This window comes from Alternaria burnsii (genome assembly GCF_013036055.1).
Source record: "Alternaria burnsii strain CBS107.38 chromosome Unknown 730, whole genome shotgun sequence".
NCBI classification, from domain to species: domain Eukaryota; kingdom Fungi; phylum Ascomycota; class Dothideomycetes; order Pleosporales; family Pleosporaceae; genus Alternaria; species Alternaria burnsii.
In genome coordinates, this window is record NW_024066110.1 from 993,938 (window position 1) to 1,009,889 (window position 15,952).

The window sequence follows — 15,952 nt, forward strand, 5'->3', positions numbered from 1 at the left end:
CACTCTTCTTGCACATGCAGTAGAGGTTATATTGAATAAGCGGAAATTAATGGTTATGCTTACTCTATCGCTGGTCACCTCAGAGGTCTATCAAGACGAAACTATACGAGTACCATTAGGATAGGCTTTCACCGTGTATAACAGCTCTAGTAGGGCGCCGAATATCATGAAAATCAATGAGCCCACAGAGATTAAGGAACCATCATCAACAGCAAGATACTTGGCTGTCAGCAACTTGAAACAATGTTATCATAAAAAAAAATATCTGCGTGTGTAATACGAGCCACAAGACACATGTTTCTACACGCAGGCAGTCTAGGTACAGATAACCATGTTCGTTAATTAACGGACGAGATCATGTCGGGCTATCAGATAAAGTGAAAGTATTTAACGACTGTTATCATTGTATGTCTGCACATTCTACCGACGCAGCTTCACCGCTGCTGCTTGGACCTGCCGTAGCCATGTCTTCTCCAAACATATCTCATCCTCCTACTCTCAAGCCATTGCTAGCCTCGGACATGAGCGTCCTATCTCTGTATACGATAAACTAAGGAAATATTGGCGGTCCGCCCGATCAGATATACTCATGGATGTAAATAATCCCAAGTCAGATGAAAGAATACAAACGCCAAACGCACAAACTGTACGGAGGGTCGAGAAAAGTAGCAAGTGATAACACTAGAATGATCGCTAAACGCTATCAGCCCAGATTTGCAACGAGAAGAATATAGAGAGGAAAAAAGCCACCCAGCCAAAAGGCTGTGCGCCAGGAACGCCGTACAGTGAAGGAAACCTGTCTTTGAACGCAGTTGGTATGAGTAAGGAACGGAAATGGGTATATGGAATAATGAAAGCTACATGACGATGCAGCAGCAGCCCTTTTTCTCCTTGACCTCCTCCTTCGGTTCGGGCATGCGAGTCACTGCAGGCTTTGGCTCTGCGGGCGCGATGGGAGGGGCCAGCTTTGGTGAAGGAGCACGCTCGTGGCCTTGGGTTATCTTCGGAGTCAGACTGTAGGCACCTTGTTCGTTGACTGGAGACTTGGCAGTGTTGGTGTCAACTCGTTCAAGCGATGCAGGTGAGTCTGGCTTCACGGGACTGGGAAGGGGCCAGGTCTCAGCTTCCCGCGCCTTCTCTATAGCGATGGGATCAAGATTGGCGAGCTGCGACAGTCGCTTGTCCGCCATGTCGTCATCGTTCAACAGTCTGAAGTCTTTGTCGTACATGGAGCCGACCCTCCCCTCGTTTTCCCATTGCTCTTGCTGCATACGTTTGGCATGCGTAGGGATGATCTGTTGATCCGGAGGCAACCGTGGGTCGGGCTTGTACATGGAAGCTATCCACGGAGCCTCACCTTCTGGTCGGTTGCTTGTAGTGGGCCTTGTTGTAGTAGACCCACCGCTGGTACGCGGACGGTTCGGAGGGGAGTTGTTAGAGGTCACGCGAGACCTAGGCTTCGTCTGAGCACTAGCTTTACGTGGTCCAGAGGTAGTGCTCGGCTTGCCGGGCGTTTTGGCCTTCATAGGGGATTTTTGGGGTGACTTTGGCGGACTCCAGCTTCCGGTGGAAGTATTGCGCCTATGGCCACTACCATACGGTGGAGTCCTTTGTCGACCATCGTCTGCATCATCGAGCAACGCTTGGCTGCCTACACTGCCACTTCGCACTCGTGCACCCATGGTAGCGATGGCATCACCGTTCCAGTTTCCACTCCCTGCTCTAGATCTCGGCAGTGGCGCGTCACGCTCTGCCATTGAAGCAGGTACAGGTATACCGCTAGTCTTGGGCAAGGGAATGCGAGACGTACTAGGCCTTACAGTGTGATTCGTTCGCTGAGAACTTGGTTGAAATTCAGTCGTGCCGTCAGCCGGGAATGTTGGGCTCCAAGCATGGTAGCCCTCTATCGGCTCCTCATCCTCAGCTGGTATTGTGGATATGCGCTTTCGGGGCTCGGTTCGCTCTTCGCCGTTCTGTGTCCGTTCGGTCGATGCGGAGTTTGTGCGGTCTCGCGCACGTCGTGTGGCGCTTTGCGAGCGGCTGTTGGATCTGCTCGACCGGCCAACCCTGAATCCTGCCTCTTCGAGTTCTCGTGTTTCAATCTCCTTGAGCTTGTCTCGGTGTATCCAGTGATTCTCGTCATACTCGGGTTCTGTTGCACCAGACTTTGTCGTCTTCTTCTTGGGCTTTCCCTTGACGGCGACGGGACCTTTCTTGTTGTTGGTGTGGCTCTTGTAGTACTCCAACACGCTATCCTGGTCGATATTGTTCGCAATCATGTCTCCACTCTTCTTCTTGTGCAGTTCATTCATGCGGTCGGGAGCCTGGCTGAGATCTTGCGAGTCCCACGTGGGCGAGCGTACAGGCTTGACGAAACCGTTGGCTTGCGATGTGAGGGGTTGGCGAGAACCGTGGGCAGAAGCACCGTATTCAGACATGTAGGGCTCCTGTTCATATGATTGCCTCTAGGATGGTTGTCAGCACACTATCACTCGTAGCTTGACACGATTGCAGGCGAGTTTGTTAATCAGGATGTGAGTGGGTGCAGTTGGCGGTCAGATGCGCCATGGGGACAGGCGCAGTAGTGCACTTAGTGCAAAGGCAAAGTCGAGCCGGACCCATATGACGCAGCTTCACAGGGACTGAACTTGGTACGTACCGAATCGTTGACAGGCACAGCAAAGTCCCACGACCCTCCTGCGCCGTGGGAACTGCTAGGGGGCGTCAGTTGCTGGATCGAAGCTGGGGTTTGGCGGGATGCCGCGAAAGTCGCCATGGAAGGAGCTGCGAGGTGGCTGGGGGTCTGTCCGATGACGTGCCGCCCGAGACTACGAGGCGGTAGGAAAAGTTGGTTTGGGAACGCGAGACCCGTCGACGTCGGCTGGACGGCGCAATGTAGGGTTTCGAGGGCGGAAAAGGAAGGGGCGATGCCGGGCAGACTACGGCCGCTGGCAGGCTGTCGTGTACAAGTAGCCTCACGGTGGAAACCTCCCTATTATGGAGCACTGCAGCTATAAAAACAATGCCATGGGCGAGAAGGAGGCAAGACGTAGGTGTGGGGACGCAGGCCAGAAGTTGTGAGGGGTGGTTTGCATGCGCGTGCAAGCAACTTCCCTGCTTGGTGAAGGGTGTGGTCAACTGGTACCGGCGCGTGCTATCAGAAGGAAAGAGAAGGAGAATTACTACAACGAAAGACAAGCAGAAGTCGGCGATCCGAGACACGGCCGCACACAATGGGTCCAGCAGCCGCAATGATTCGTGAGAGAGTCGCGACGGGATGAAGGAGCCCTTGGAGAAGAGGATTTGGGAGCGTTGCTCTGATTGCCGGGGAAGATGGTGATTCGCGCTTGGCTGCAGTCTGCTCGGGCCTCGTCTAATCTGCGCCGCGACCAAAGGGGAATGGGGACTTTATGGGTCCAACTCCTTAAACCTGAACGGCTTTGCGACAGCTATGTGCAAAAAGCAAATACTACTTGGGCACATGGTTCGCAGTTCCAGACACGCGCTTCCTTTTACTGTTTGACCATCCCCCTTCCCATCGCTGACGAGCACCAAAAACGACACACGCCGGGTAAACATCGCAGGCACCCATGAACCAAGTTTGATTGTTTCTGTGTTATGCACACAGACTGCTCAGTGCACAACTGTCTGGACAAGCTTCCGTCTCCCTACGCCTTTCCCGTTCCTGACAAGATGGCCTCCGGCAACGGCCCACAGCCCGGCGTTGCGATGATCGAGCGAGTCTAGAGGCCGTCAGTAGTTTAAAGTTTGGTCCATCGTGTAGCCTCAAAGTTCCAAAGCCTCCATGCAATGTCCACGTCTTCACCTTCGCAGTACCAAATGGGAGGCCCAGGGTTTCGGGAGCATGCATGATCTATGTGACCCACTGCGAGTACCCGATTGCCGGGTTGGCGGCAAGTATAACGCTGTTCACCATCTCAATAACACACCGACTACGAACTTCAATTCATTATCACCAGCCAAACGTTTCGTCGTACCAAAATACGTCGTGCCCTTTCTTCACCCACACTTCAACGTTTCTCTTCAGATCGTCTGTCAGCCTCTTCGGTCCGCAGCAGATTACTGCCGTTCTCATACCCTTGCTAAACACCTCATCTACCACGTTGCTAAGATCCGGCCTCCCGCTCTTGACAAGCATCCCCTTTTGCGACTTCTCCATTTGCTCTTCCATGTCCAACAGCTGCTCATTCTCCTGCATTTCGATCCCTTCCCCCACGTCGCTGTCCGGATCGATAGCGAAAACACCGGCCGCGCTCACATCGGCTCGTGACCTCGGCCCTGAAGGTCGTGTAACATAAACTTCCACGTTGCGCGGGCCATGTAACAATCCAGTCTCATTCGTGTCGGCTGCTGCGTCGTCTCCGTGTTCGTCATCCGATGCGGAACTCGCAGGGAATGCCCACTGTGTTTCGGCCAGCTTCTGAACCGCCCAAATGCATCGTATCTGCGTACCTGCAGGCGCAGGGTCGTGTAATTCGATAATGCTCCGATAGATGGGTACGATGAACGTTGCACCAACGCCCCCTGCAACCAAAAGTACCTTGTCAAAGTCTGAAAAATCCGGTAGGCGACTTGACGCCCCATATGGTCCTTCGAGGGAAAATGGCAAGATGGGAATATCGCCACCAGCTGTAGGTAGCATTGGCACATTCCCTCCTCCTTGCGACAAAGAGCGCGCTAGCTCTCCCAGATACTTTGTGTTGCCGTTAAGCGTTCTCGCGATAAGGAGCAGTTCCTTGTCCTTCGATGGGAGAGAAGCAACGGTGAAAGGATTCGTCTTGTTTGTCATAAGCCATTGGTCGTACCATGTGGGAGTCTTCTCCCTGATATGCGGCCTGCTAAGATACACATGCTGCCCAGGCTTCCAAACAAGCGCAGTACTCTCTGCTGGTAACGGGATGCGGATCTGGACAAGATTGGTGCCAGGAAGAAGTCTGAGGGTGCCTTGGTACATGTTCAAACGCAAAGCCCGAGAAATGACATGAAATGCTTCTATCGCGAGGACTTCGTACACGTATATGCGGATATGCGATACGTGTAGGTACAGAGGCACAACGATGAAGTTGGCAATGGCGATGTGCGAGATGTAGAACACCCGGTAGTTCTTTCTTCGTACGAATCCCAGGGCGGTCGTCGAGATAGTGGAGAAGAGAATGATGCTGACAAGGCCCCAGATGACATCCCAGTCTTTGATGCGCTTTGCCAGGAAACCGGAAAGAACGAAGAAGTTCAGATAGAGGGCTGTATGTAGTAGGAAAAGTAAGAATGTGATACGTCCCAGTATCTGATGCGAGGCTTTGATTTGCTCATGGGAGAGTCGCGTCAAATACTGTACGGGGCTGTAGGGCGCTCGCACCGCAAGTAGGTAATGGATTGGTAACTGTGATGCGCCAACTTGTCCGAAACGTTTTGTGAGATGGAGATAGTCTGTGTACGGTCAGTCTAAGTCACGAAGGGCAAATATTCAGAATCCATACCATTGCCGGTATGAGCAATGCAAAGGTACCCCAGCCATACGGTCCAGATACTTGCACCAATCCATTCTCCTCTTGTACCCCAACCCCACCCTCCAACCACATCCTTTTTCATCCACCATGCCACCCTGTTACAGCCACTCTGGATACTTCGCAGCCATCCTAATCTATCCTTTGGCCGTTTGGTGAACGATGGCGATTTGGGCTGATCATACCTCAAACCAGTCCTCATCACCCAAGACAAGGCAAAGCCAATCTGGAAAAGCGCAAATATTACCAAGACCGACCACTGTGCGATAAACCCATACCACTCCAGATACTCCCGGCGTTGATGTTTCTGCTCGTCATTCAGGCTTTCAAAGTAATACCCAAGTGCCCAGTATCGATCTGTCTTCACCTCATGGTGTCCCTTGTGACGCCGAAGGAGATCCATCTCGAGGTTCGCTCAATGCAACCAACGTTGCGTATCGCACATGTGAACAGCTCCTGGATCAGCCCGGCTTTACGGCGGATAGGTCCTCGACTGAAGAACCAACAGAGATGGCTTGCGGCCTCGAAGTGTACGCCTAACAACCGGCGCGTCGCGACTGAAAGGAACGAAGCCAGGTGTAGGACAGCGATGTGGAGCAGTAGCGTTGTGTACGTGTGCTTGTCACGAATCCGTGTCTAGCATGACCTAGGCTCGGACTTGGATGCAGGGCTGACGGTGCCGGAGAACCCAGCCAATCGAAATTTGCTCAAAGCACCAAAATGAGCGAGCTCCTTCTTCCTCTCACCGCTATGTTTCGGAGCAGGCCAGTGGTGTCTTCTGAGGCCTTTGGGTGAGAGCCGAGCATGAATAGAACGGATGTCGATAGAGACCCGCGGTCCTGGTTCTCCAGCCAGTAGGGGTGCGGCGCCCCGTGGACCCCACCAAGCATCCCGCTTACGACCCTGCATGTGCATACGGTGCATGTGGTACGTATCTGCAGTCGAAGCTGCACGCAGAATAAACACGGTTCCCGGGGCGATATAATATACTATGAGCGCTCCTTCTTCCAAGACTCCAATTTGGCTCGACTGCGTGTGTATTTGCTTGTGCCTTCTCCATGTGCAATGCTGACCAAGCAAGGATACCGGGCATGATGTGAGTCTCAGATAAGCTCTTCCCGACACGCTGCTCATCGTGACTCCAGGATGCCTATGCCCTCCTGCTCTGCGCGCACGATCCAAAAGTCGAGCTGCTCGGCGTAAGCACTGTCCACGGCAATGCTGCGCTCGAGCAGACCACGTACAACACAAGGGCAATCTTGGAGGCAGTTGGAAAGCGCCGTGTGAAGGTCTATACTGGCGCTTCGAAGCCTCTCGTACGCGATGCTGTACATGCTGCCGACATCCATGGTACAGGCGCCTCGCCGAACAACTGATGGTTATGTGCTAATTGTCGCAGGCGAGTCCGGCTTGGATGGTGTCACCTTGCTACCGAGTCCCGTCGAACCAGCAGCGACCGACGTCGACCACCTCGAAGCCATGCACCGAGCGCTCATGGCTACACCACCAAACACCGCTTGGTTGGTCTCCACGGGCACATTGACCAACATCGGCATGCTATTTCAGAAGTACACCCATCTAGCGGCTCATCTCAAAGGTCTCAGTATAATGGGTGGTGCGGTGGGTGGAGGTTTTACGGATGCGCCAATGGGTACGGTTGAGGGAGAGGGCGAAAGATTTGGCAACTGGACGCCATATGCTGAGTTCAACGTATGCTACAATCCTCATATCTGGCGCCAATAGACAAGGCTGACCTACTCCAACAGATCTACGTAAGAAAACCGATTGCTCCAAAACACGGGGGAACGCTGACATGTCTAGTGTGATCCTGAAGCATCTCACTTCATCTTCTCGCACCCTGTTCTGAAGCTCAAGACGACACTTGTACCTCTTGATCTGACGCATCAAGTTCTCGGTACGAAGAAAGTTCGCCAGACACAGCTATACGGAGATGCGACATGGAACTCGCCAGGCTCGAAGAGTGACCACACACCTTCGGCTGTGCGGGCCTTGTTCACTCAAATCATGTCTTTTTTCGCTGGGACATACGCTGAGGTTTTCTCTATAACCGAAGGGCCACCGTTACATGATCCGCTCGCTGTCGCAGCTGCTTATAATCCCGAAATATTCGACGACAGAGGCGGCGAACGCTTCCAAGTTGATGTAGTCACCGAAGGCCTTCATTCGTCGGACAAGTTGAAAGTTGGTGAGCTTGGTAGAACAAAGGTCACCAAGCTTCCAATCGGTGAAGGTGGCTGTCGCATACCTAGAAGCGTTAACCTTGATGCATTCTGGGGCAGTATCGAAAGTGCGCTCAAGTGTGCAGATGCAGTCAGTCCAATGCCCAAGGTTTCTATCCAAGAGCTGGAAGAAGCTGGTGTCTTCAACGGTATTGAAAAATTACAATGAAGGTGTCACTGGAGCGGAGCATGATAGATACGACGATAGAAGGGATAGAGCAATCCAAACTCCTCAACAAGAGGAGTGCTGAGCACAGCCCAGCTTCAAGGGGGGTGGTAGCCGTAACTGATGAACCTCGATTTAGCCTATTTCCGTCCTGCCGCATACCTTGCAACGTCGAAGCTGTTAGTGAACGACCACGATATGTGCCTTGGTCTGGAAAAAAGCAGCTGCCTGAAACAAGAGACTCGAGAGTACTACTCTGTGGTCCCACCAATTAGCGTTTGTTGGCTAAGGTATTCGAGCTCAGGCTGCTGTGTTAGGATACCCGATTTGATAGCATGTAAACACCTCTCTCTGCAATCGTCGTGTTTCCAGATGAACATTATAAAGCTTTACATATTGTTGCACGGGATTCATATTATGCATGTCCTTCAGAGCTCACGGTAAACCTAGCTCTAAATTATATCATATTGCAGTACGGGTTTGATCTCGAGGCCTTACGCCACATTCTTCAAATCGGGGTTGGTTATTACAACAACAGTAGATACTAAGCATTTTACCGACACTTTCACCGTCACCAACGACAGAGAGACTATGTTTTATCATACCTTTGTAGGACCGGACTGTATATTGGGTTACACTGTACTTCCGGTGGCGGATAATTGGCGAACAGGGTTGATAGGAATTTGACATCGTACAACAAGTGCCATGTCTGATATTTCTTCCTTCCCTCAGTTACCTCAAGAATTTCAGAATGAAGCTTTCTATCATTTGCTCTGTCTTCCCGCTTGTACTTGCCTCTCCAACACCTGCCCCCATACATCCACGCTCCAGCTTCGTCTCTCACCTGAACTCGGCTCCAGGTCTCGGCGATCTCGCAAAGAAAGCTGGGCTCAAGTACTTTGGCACGGCTGTTGACAACGTAGTCCTCGACAACGATGAATACACTTCCATAGCCTTCGAGCGCTCCGAGTTCAACCAAGTAACCGCCTCCAACGGTCAGAAATGGGTATATACAGAGCCGCAACGCGACTTTTTCAACTACACTTTGGGGGACCAAATCGTCGACGCCAGCAAAGAGGCCGATCAGATCCGCCGCTGTCACACATTTCTCTGGCACAATCAACTCCCCACCTGGCTCACAACAGGTACCTGGACCAAAGCCAGTCTGCTTACGGTCCTAGAAAACCACATCAAAAACGTCGCAGAGTATTACTGGAACGATTGTTACGCATGGGACGTAGTAAACGAAGCTTTTAACGACGACGGCACACTGCGAAAGACAATCTGGTTGGATACCATCGGTCCAGAATACATTGAACATGCATTTCGTCTAGCAAGACAATATGCAAGTCCAGGCACCAAACTATACTATAATGACTACGGAATTGAGAGAGTGAACAACAAGAGTTTGGCTGTTGCACGTATGATCAGAGAGTACCAAGGCGTCAGTGTGCCCATTGATGGTGTGGGGCTACAAGCGCATTTTACAGTGGGCAGAGCACCGTTGTATACTGATATTCGTGCTTCGCAGCAGCTCTTTTCTAACCTGGGTCTGGAAACAGCGTTGACTGAACTTGATGTTCGAATGACACTGCCAGACAATGCAAACAAGACAGCTGCCCAGGCTACCATCTACGCTGACTCGGTCCGCGCATGTGCGGATGAGGAAAGTTGCGTTGGAGTCACAGTTTGGGACTTTTGGGACACTGTTAGCTGGGTGCCTGAGACCTTTGTAGGGGAGGGCAATGCCTGTCTCTGGAATCAGAACCTGCAGAGAAAACCAGCATATTATGCTGTTGCTGATGTGTTGAGAAAGGCGGGTGAGAAGAGAGGGTAGACTGAGATTGGGGGACAGGAAACGGGCCAAGATCTAGGCCTGGAAGGTTGTGTGTTGGTGGGTATGTCGCTATCGATGACGTTTTGTTATAGCAATGAAAAGCTGTGGACGTATTTGAGCCTCCGTTGCGAATCTTATTCTGCGTGTTATCTAGGATGCTTGTGTTTGGGCAACGCCAGCGGGGTGACGCATGCCACATAGAGTCTCGGTCAGTGTGCTTCCAGGGAGGTTTTGCATGTCATACTTTCTAAAGTGTCGATGGTATGTTTTCAGTTCTAGACTGGACGATGAGGAGCATCACGTATTTGCACGATGACGCCGCCAGCCATACATATGCGACAAAGCTTAAATCTGCAGAGTTTGAGCTGATCCTAACCAGCCGTTTGGGCATCGATCTCTGGCAGGACCTAGTAGATGATCATGTGTTTCGACCAAGGGCCGCCCCTATGCGGATGTTATTCAGCTTTATGCTGACAGCAAGACGGCGCTCAAAACCCCACGACGGGTTTCGCAACGCGTTGGTTAATAAAGAGTTGATGTGAGGATGTTCTGCGGAGAAAGTACATGTTGTTGCTTGGCGGCTCAAAATCAAGAATTCCGCTCTGCCGTACTCTTGGTGTTCGTGCGGGACGAGGAAGCGGATGCATCGGCAGACAGGAACAGAGCATGATGGGCACTAAGACCTGCCCCAATCTTCCAAGCCCCTCCGCTGATCTTGGACGACGGAGTAGTGGCAGGGCGTCCGTCATGGTGCAGATAGGAGGTATATGTGGCGGTGTTGTGGCTCGTTTGTTCGTCCACTGCGCTTGCACGTTGGCTGCCCGAGTGGGTGCTACAGGTGGCTGGTTGCATGTATTGTATGTACACGCGTCTTTTGCTCGGCAGATATAGCAGAGAGATCGAAACTAAGTCATTTGAGGTCGAGATGTGTCCATGATCAGGTACCCTGATTCATTAGAAACGAACAAGGCCCGTCGCAGATGTGTCCCTGAAGATGATTTGGTACGTGGGGAAACAGCTTCTTTGCTAGAAATTCATCATGGAATTGTGACACTTATGCTTTGGTTCAGAGTGCGCTTTGCTTGTCGAATGCAGCGATGTTGGACACAAGAAGTGCCGATTTTGGGGTGCTGAGACATGATCCAAGCCATACCCACGTTCGGGCGGTAGCTCTCGCTGCCCCTGAAGTATGGAGATCGAACTTTAGCTACGTCTGAAAAAGAAATCTGTCGGGCCTCTAGTAGAGAGTAAATAGCGCAACGCTGATATAGTTGGCCGTCAGGAACCCGTACAACTTACCATTTGCAAGGCTATACTTGCGGCAAATGACATTGTTCCGTACGGCCATATCTCCTGCCTCGTAAGCGTGCATAGCCTCAATGTAATAATCGCTCAATTCTTGGCCTACATTGCTGGGCACTTGGCGAAAAGCCAAGAGTGGAAACGTGGATGCGTGGACATCCCGCTCAAAGTTGGCGATCGTTTGAGATTCCGAAACCCCGAGCTGTTCGTAGGATCTTATCGAGGGGCTGAGCGTCCTAGGTGTGTACCAAATACTTGAGGAGTTGTAAGACTAAGGTCGATCGTGACAGAACCCATCCTTGTACGGGCGCAGCGTAATCGCGATAGTAAAAAACATTGTGATTGAACCATCTCTCAAGCGTCGAGAGCATGTTGACTGGTGTTAACAGCGCATACATTTCCTGGAGTACCATTAAAGTACTCGCCAGGATAAGGGATGCTGGACAAGCATCGATGTTCCACTGGCGCAAAATGCGAATGCGACGAGCCATTAGTCCGAGACGGGAAATTAAGAGGCCATGCGATGCGCAGCTCGATGTCTCTTTGTTCCAAGGTATGTACTCTGTAGCATAACCAGCCCGCGAGCCACAGCTGCCCAGTGGCGACGATGCGATGGCGTGACAAGAGTGTGGGAACGCAGCAAAACTGGAGCAGATTGGATGCCAATACTTCCCGCTGTTGCTGGTGAGCCAAGGGCACCAAGAGTTCCGCATTTTGATTGCTGTTTCGGTTGTGTCGCTTCAATGTGAGGGGTCGAGGGTGTGGCAACGTATCCCATCCACCCACCGCACACAACAACGCCCATGACCCTCTTCGTCCGTAGCGCCCCTCGATACGCGCACCGGGTGCCCCGCGAAAACATGGAGCGGTTACTTGATTGTGGTTCGCATGTGGTCATCTGCGACTGACGGATGTCGGCGAAGCAATCGCGTCTGGCCAAGATGAGGGCCAAGGCGCCAGTGAGTAAGAGAGTGGGGCAGCTGGGATGACAAGGCCGAATCACATTGAGGCTTTGCCCACCATCCCCGGACCTTTCCAAGCTCGGCTTAGCAGGGCTGTGCCTCGTTCTTCGACCGCGCCAGTTTCTCTTTCTCTGGGCGAATCTTCGCCCGCTCCGTTCCGCTGGTAAAAGCTGCCAACTGCCCGCGAAAACCTCTGGGCGTTTTCTCCTCTGACTTTGCTCCACGACCCCAGGCTGCTCTTTCCACCCCGCGGCTTAACTTTGCGATATCTGTCATCACGTTGAGCTGTTCTGACTCTTTCGCACACCACCAACCTTCATCATCATTGGCAACTAACATTCGACTTCGCCAAGACGATGAGCGAAGTCCAGAGTACAGTGCCCGCAGCGGCCACAACTCCTCAACAACAACCCCAAGGCACTCCCATCCAGCAGAATGCCCCAACGCCCGCCTCAGTTGCTGGTGGCTCAGGCGACCAGCTTGTTTGTCAATGGCAAAACTGTGGTGACCGCCTGCCCTCTGCCGAGCAGCTATATGTAAGTTGACCGCCAAGTATTTCTAGCGACTGCATATCGCGCCGCGGCGCGTTCGATCTTGTCGCTTTGTCGTTCCAGTTCACTGACTCGATTGCAGGATCACGTTTGTGAGCGCCATGTTGGTCGCAAGAGCACCAACAACCTGAATTTGACCTGCCAGTGGGGCAACTGCCGCACCACCACGGTCAAACGCGATCACATCACTTCTCACATTCGCGTACACGTCCCGTTGAAGCCGCACAAGTGCGATTTCTGCGGTAAGGCGTTCAAGCGCCCTCAGGATCTCAAGAAGCACGTAAAGACGCACGCCGACGATTCCGTATTGCTCCGTTCTCCAGAGCCCAACCGAGGCGGTCCCCATGGCGCCCAAGGCTACCCGGGCCAGAACGGCAAACGTAAGTACTCCTCACAAGACTTGATCGATCTCAACATCGGCTCTCACGTCTGCCCTTCACTCTCTTTCAATATCTAACAGACTACTGCAGTGGTCGCTGACTTGCAGGCACTTGCCGCTACAGCAAGTGGATACCAGTATCCCGATAGTGCCCTTGGCCCCAACGGAGGTTACGGCCAGCAACACCCAGGTGGTGCTCCAGCTGGTTTCTATGGAGGCCCACCCCAAAACTCTGCTTACGGTCCAGTCTACTATGCTGTCAATCAATCTCAACAGCTCAACAACGACTACGAGATCAGGAAGCGTGCTGCATACGATGCGCTAAACGAGTTCTTCGGAGACGCCAAGCGTCGTGCAATCGACCCTACCACCTACTATGATGTCGGTCAACGACTCATGGGTCTCCAGGGTGTGCAGCTTCCAGTACTTGGAGGTGGCGGAGGCGGCTACCAGGGCGCCGGTATGTCTGAGTATGGCCACGGAGGCTCAATGGTTGCTCAAGCGCAGCACCCGCCCATGCACCACCCCTACTCCTTGCCGCTTCCTAATCTGAGGACCAAGAGCGATCTTCTAAACATCGACCAATTCTTGGAGCAATTGCAAAGCACCGTCTATGAGAACCCCAACCACGCTGCAGCCGCTGGGGTGGCTCATCCTAGCCATTACGTTCACACTGGCGCTGGCTACCGCTCCAGTAACTCACCGCCTGGCCTCTCCTCTAGCCACTCCCAGTCATCTCACGCTACTGCTATTGGGTCAACCAGTGCCGAGACCCCAGCTCTGACTCCTGCATCGAGCGTGCTATCGTACGGATCTCAGCATTCCCCTGGCGCGCAACACTCCTCAAACAACGGTGTATCACCCACGTCAAGGACTTCAATTGGTAGCATGTACCCTACTCTTCCATCTGTCAGCGCCATGTCGGATATGTCAGCTGCGGCTCCATCATCTGGGCTTGCACCTGCGTTTGATACTGATGGCCGTCGACGATTCTCTGGGAACCTTCTGCAGAAGGCTGCCCCAGATCGATCAGAGAATGACATGGATACTTCGAGCGATGGTGCTTCGCCCAAAGACCGCCGGGATTCCGAGCAAAACAGTCTCCACCACGACGTTAATCAGCTGGCTATTCACTCGCCTAAGGTTGACCCTGCTCTTCGCTCCCCAAGCGTTGCTTCGTCAACCCCCACAGAGCAAGGTGACTCGTCTCAGCAATCGTGGGTTGAGAACATCCGGGTTATTGAAAGACTTAGGGCATACCTCAAGGACAGGCTGGATTCTCACGACTTCTCTGACGATGAGGAAGACGTCAAGCACGTGCATGAGCGCCGCATGAGCGATGATGATGCGCACAACCTTTACCCAGTATTGCGTGCTGTACAAGAGGGTCGAGAGTAGTGCCCGTGCTGTTTGTGGGTTCGTGAGGTTTCGTGGAGTTTAGCTCGGTGGGATGGTGTTCAGGCGTTCGCCAAATCTGGGGGCATTATCCGGGCTGACGGTCAATGGTTGTTTTATCGAGATAGCGATGTCTTCCTTCTGTTTGTTTTATGGCCACTACCAGGGACTAGGCCTTCCTGTAGCATGTTTAGCTTCACACTTGTTAGTCACAATGTGCGAATATTACGATTTTTTAGCTCTTCAGCTTTTCAACTCGATGCTCTACGCATTACACGTGGCAATAACTGCCCGTGCTTGAGACATGTAGAGAAGTCCCTCTTACCTGGTTTGCACCCGTATTTGTTAACTGCGGAACCTGCTTGGCAACCCGCGTTATCGGTTTGCCAAGCTTATGACCAATTCAGACCCCACATTGAGTCTCGTTGATCGTCGTTTAGACAAGCCTTTCCCCACGTTGCTATCAGTCCAGAACGTCGGGCTCGGATTGATATGAGTTCAGACGACCCACTCGGAGCCGCGTACAATGTAATTACGCTCAGCCTCCTCGTCGTTATCTTGTGAACATTATTCATTCCTCTTGTGACATACGGACAGCTCCTGTGCGTCTTTGCGACACATAGCAATATATCCAACAGCAAACCTGAGTCATCTTGGTGAGCACTATATTGCGATGGCGTACGGGCGCGGTGGTGCAGGTAATTACTACGCGGCGCAGGAGCAAAGCAAGAAGGCAGTTGAGGCGAGTTAATGCATCTCTTGCATTGTCAACCGTATAGACTTTCAAAAAAGCTAACAGTCTATACAGGACGTTGAAGCCAACCGTTCCACTACCGATGCACAACCTATCCACTCTTCGACCCCAGTGCAACCTTCAAATTCCTCTCAAGACTACGCACACATGGGTCGCGGCGGTGCTGGCAACTGGTATCAGCCCACTGAGCTTCAGAAAGAAGGTACCTTCACACAGGCTGTTGACGCAACCGCAATCCCTACGTCATCGAAGCCACAGATCAGCACACCTTGGCATCCTGAGGGTCAGGAAATGCCTGTCGCCAGAAGCGGGAGAGGTGGCGCGGGTAACTTTGTCTGGAAGAGTGAAGAGCAGAAGAAGGGGCAGAGGGATGATGAGGAGAGAAAAATAGAGGGACTGAGAGATGAGGTAGAGAGGAGTGTCGAAGCTGGATTGGCGAAACCGCCTTTCGCGCTGCTTGGGAGGGAGACGCAGAAGGGCCGGTGAACGAATCGACAGAATTCAACATTCGGCGGCTATGCAAAGACCCAATAGTTGGGCAGATTTTCAGGCTCAATGAACCAATTTAGCAGGGATCGATAGAATCACGCTCAGACTCATTTGTATCCGTGTTACAATGTACGTCGTTGCAAGTTATCGCATGCTGTCTGCGAAGGAGCTCGCTTCTGATTGGATGTACTTGGGATCACTGGAATGTATCCTGAAGGTATACGTAGTAATGTGCCTGGCGACTCTACATATAAGATGACAGTGTATAATTTCATGGTTCGTTCTAGGGTTTGTATAGGCGGAGTTTGACCTTGGAATTTTTGGTCTTCTTCTCTCAGAAACGAGCACATTT

General features: G+C 52.2%; 5 protein-coding genes across 5 annotated transcripts; 3 read left to right on the forward strand and 2 right to left on the reverse strand.

Annotated features, from left to right (window-relative positions):
* Positions 1 to 857: 857 nt before the first annotated feature.
* Positions 858 to 2,776, reverse strand: GT037_003750 (40s ribosomal protein s12; the record flags this gene model as incomplete). The annotated part of the gene is made up of 2 exons (XM_038928797.1): positions 858 to 2,465; positions 2,660 to 2,776. The coding sequence occupies 2 exons, from the start codon at positions 2,774 to 2,776 to the stop codon at positions 858 to 860; spliced, it is 1,725 nt and encodes a 574-aa protein (XP_038788504.1).
* A 1,197-nt stretch (positions 2,777 to 3,973) lies between these two features.
* Positions 3,974 to 5,928, reverse strand: GT037_003751 (metalloreductase fre8; the record flags this gene model as incomplete). Its single annotated transcript, XM_038928798.1, has 2 exons — positions 3,974 to 5,448; positions 5,499 to 5,928. 2 exons carry the CDS (start codon positions 5,926 to 5,928, stop codon positions 3,974 to 3,976), a joined length of 1,905 nt encoding a protein of 634 aa, XP_038788505.1.
* Positions 5,929 to 6,516: 588 nt separating this feature from the next.
* Positions 6,517 to 7,934, forward strand: GT037_003752 (inosine-uridine preferring nucleoside hydrolase; the record flags this gene model as incomplete). The annotated part of the gene is made up of 6 exons (XM_038928799.1): positions 6,517 to 6,558; positions 6,607 to 6,621; positions 6,671 to 6,875; positions 6,925 to 7,235; positions 7,292 to 7,297; positions 7,347 to 7,934. The coding sequence occupies 6 exons, from the start codon at positions 6,517 to 6,519 to the stop codon at positions 7,932 to 7,934; spliced, it is 1,167 nt and encodes a 388-aa protein (XP_038788506.1).
* Positions 7,935 to 8,682: 748 nt separating this feature from the next.
* Positions 8,683 to 9,768, forward strand: GT037_003753 (glycoside hydrolase; the record flags this gene model as incomplete). Its single annotated transcript, XM_038928800.1, has 1 exon — positions 8,683 to 9,768. The coding sequence occupies one exon, from the start codon at positions 8,683 to 8,685 to the stop codon at positions 9,766 to 9,768; it is 1,086 nt and encodes a 361-aa protein (XP_038788507.1).
* Positions 9,769 to 12,388: 2,620 nt separating this feature from the next.
* Positions 12,389 to 15,597, forward strand: GT037_003754 (transcription factor; the record flags this gene model as incomplete). The annotated part of the gene is made up of 4 exons (XM_038928801.1): positions 12,389 to 12,568; positions 12,666 to 12,963; positions 13,054 to 14,339; positions 15,166 to 15,597. 4 exons carry the CDS (start codon positions 12,389 to 12,391, stop codon positions 15,595 to 15,597), a joined length of 2,196 nt encoding a protein of 731 aa, XP_038788508.1.
* Between the last annotated feature and the right edge of the window lie 355 nt (positions 15,598 to 15,952).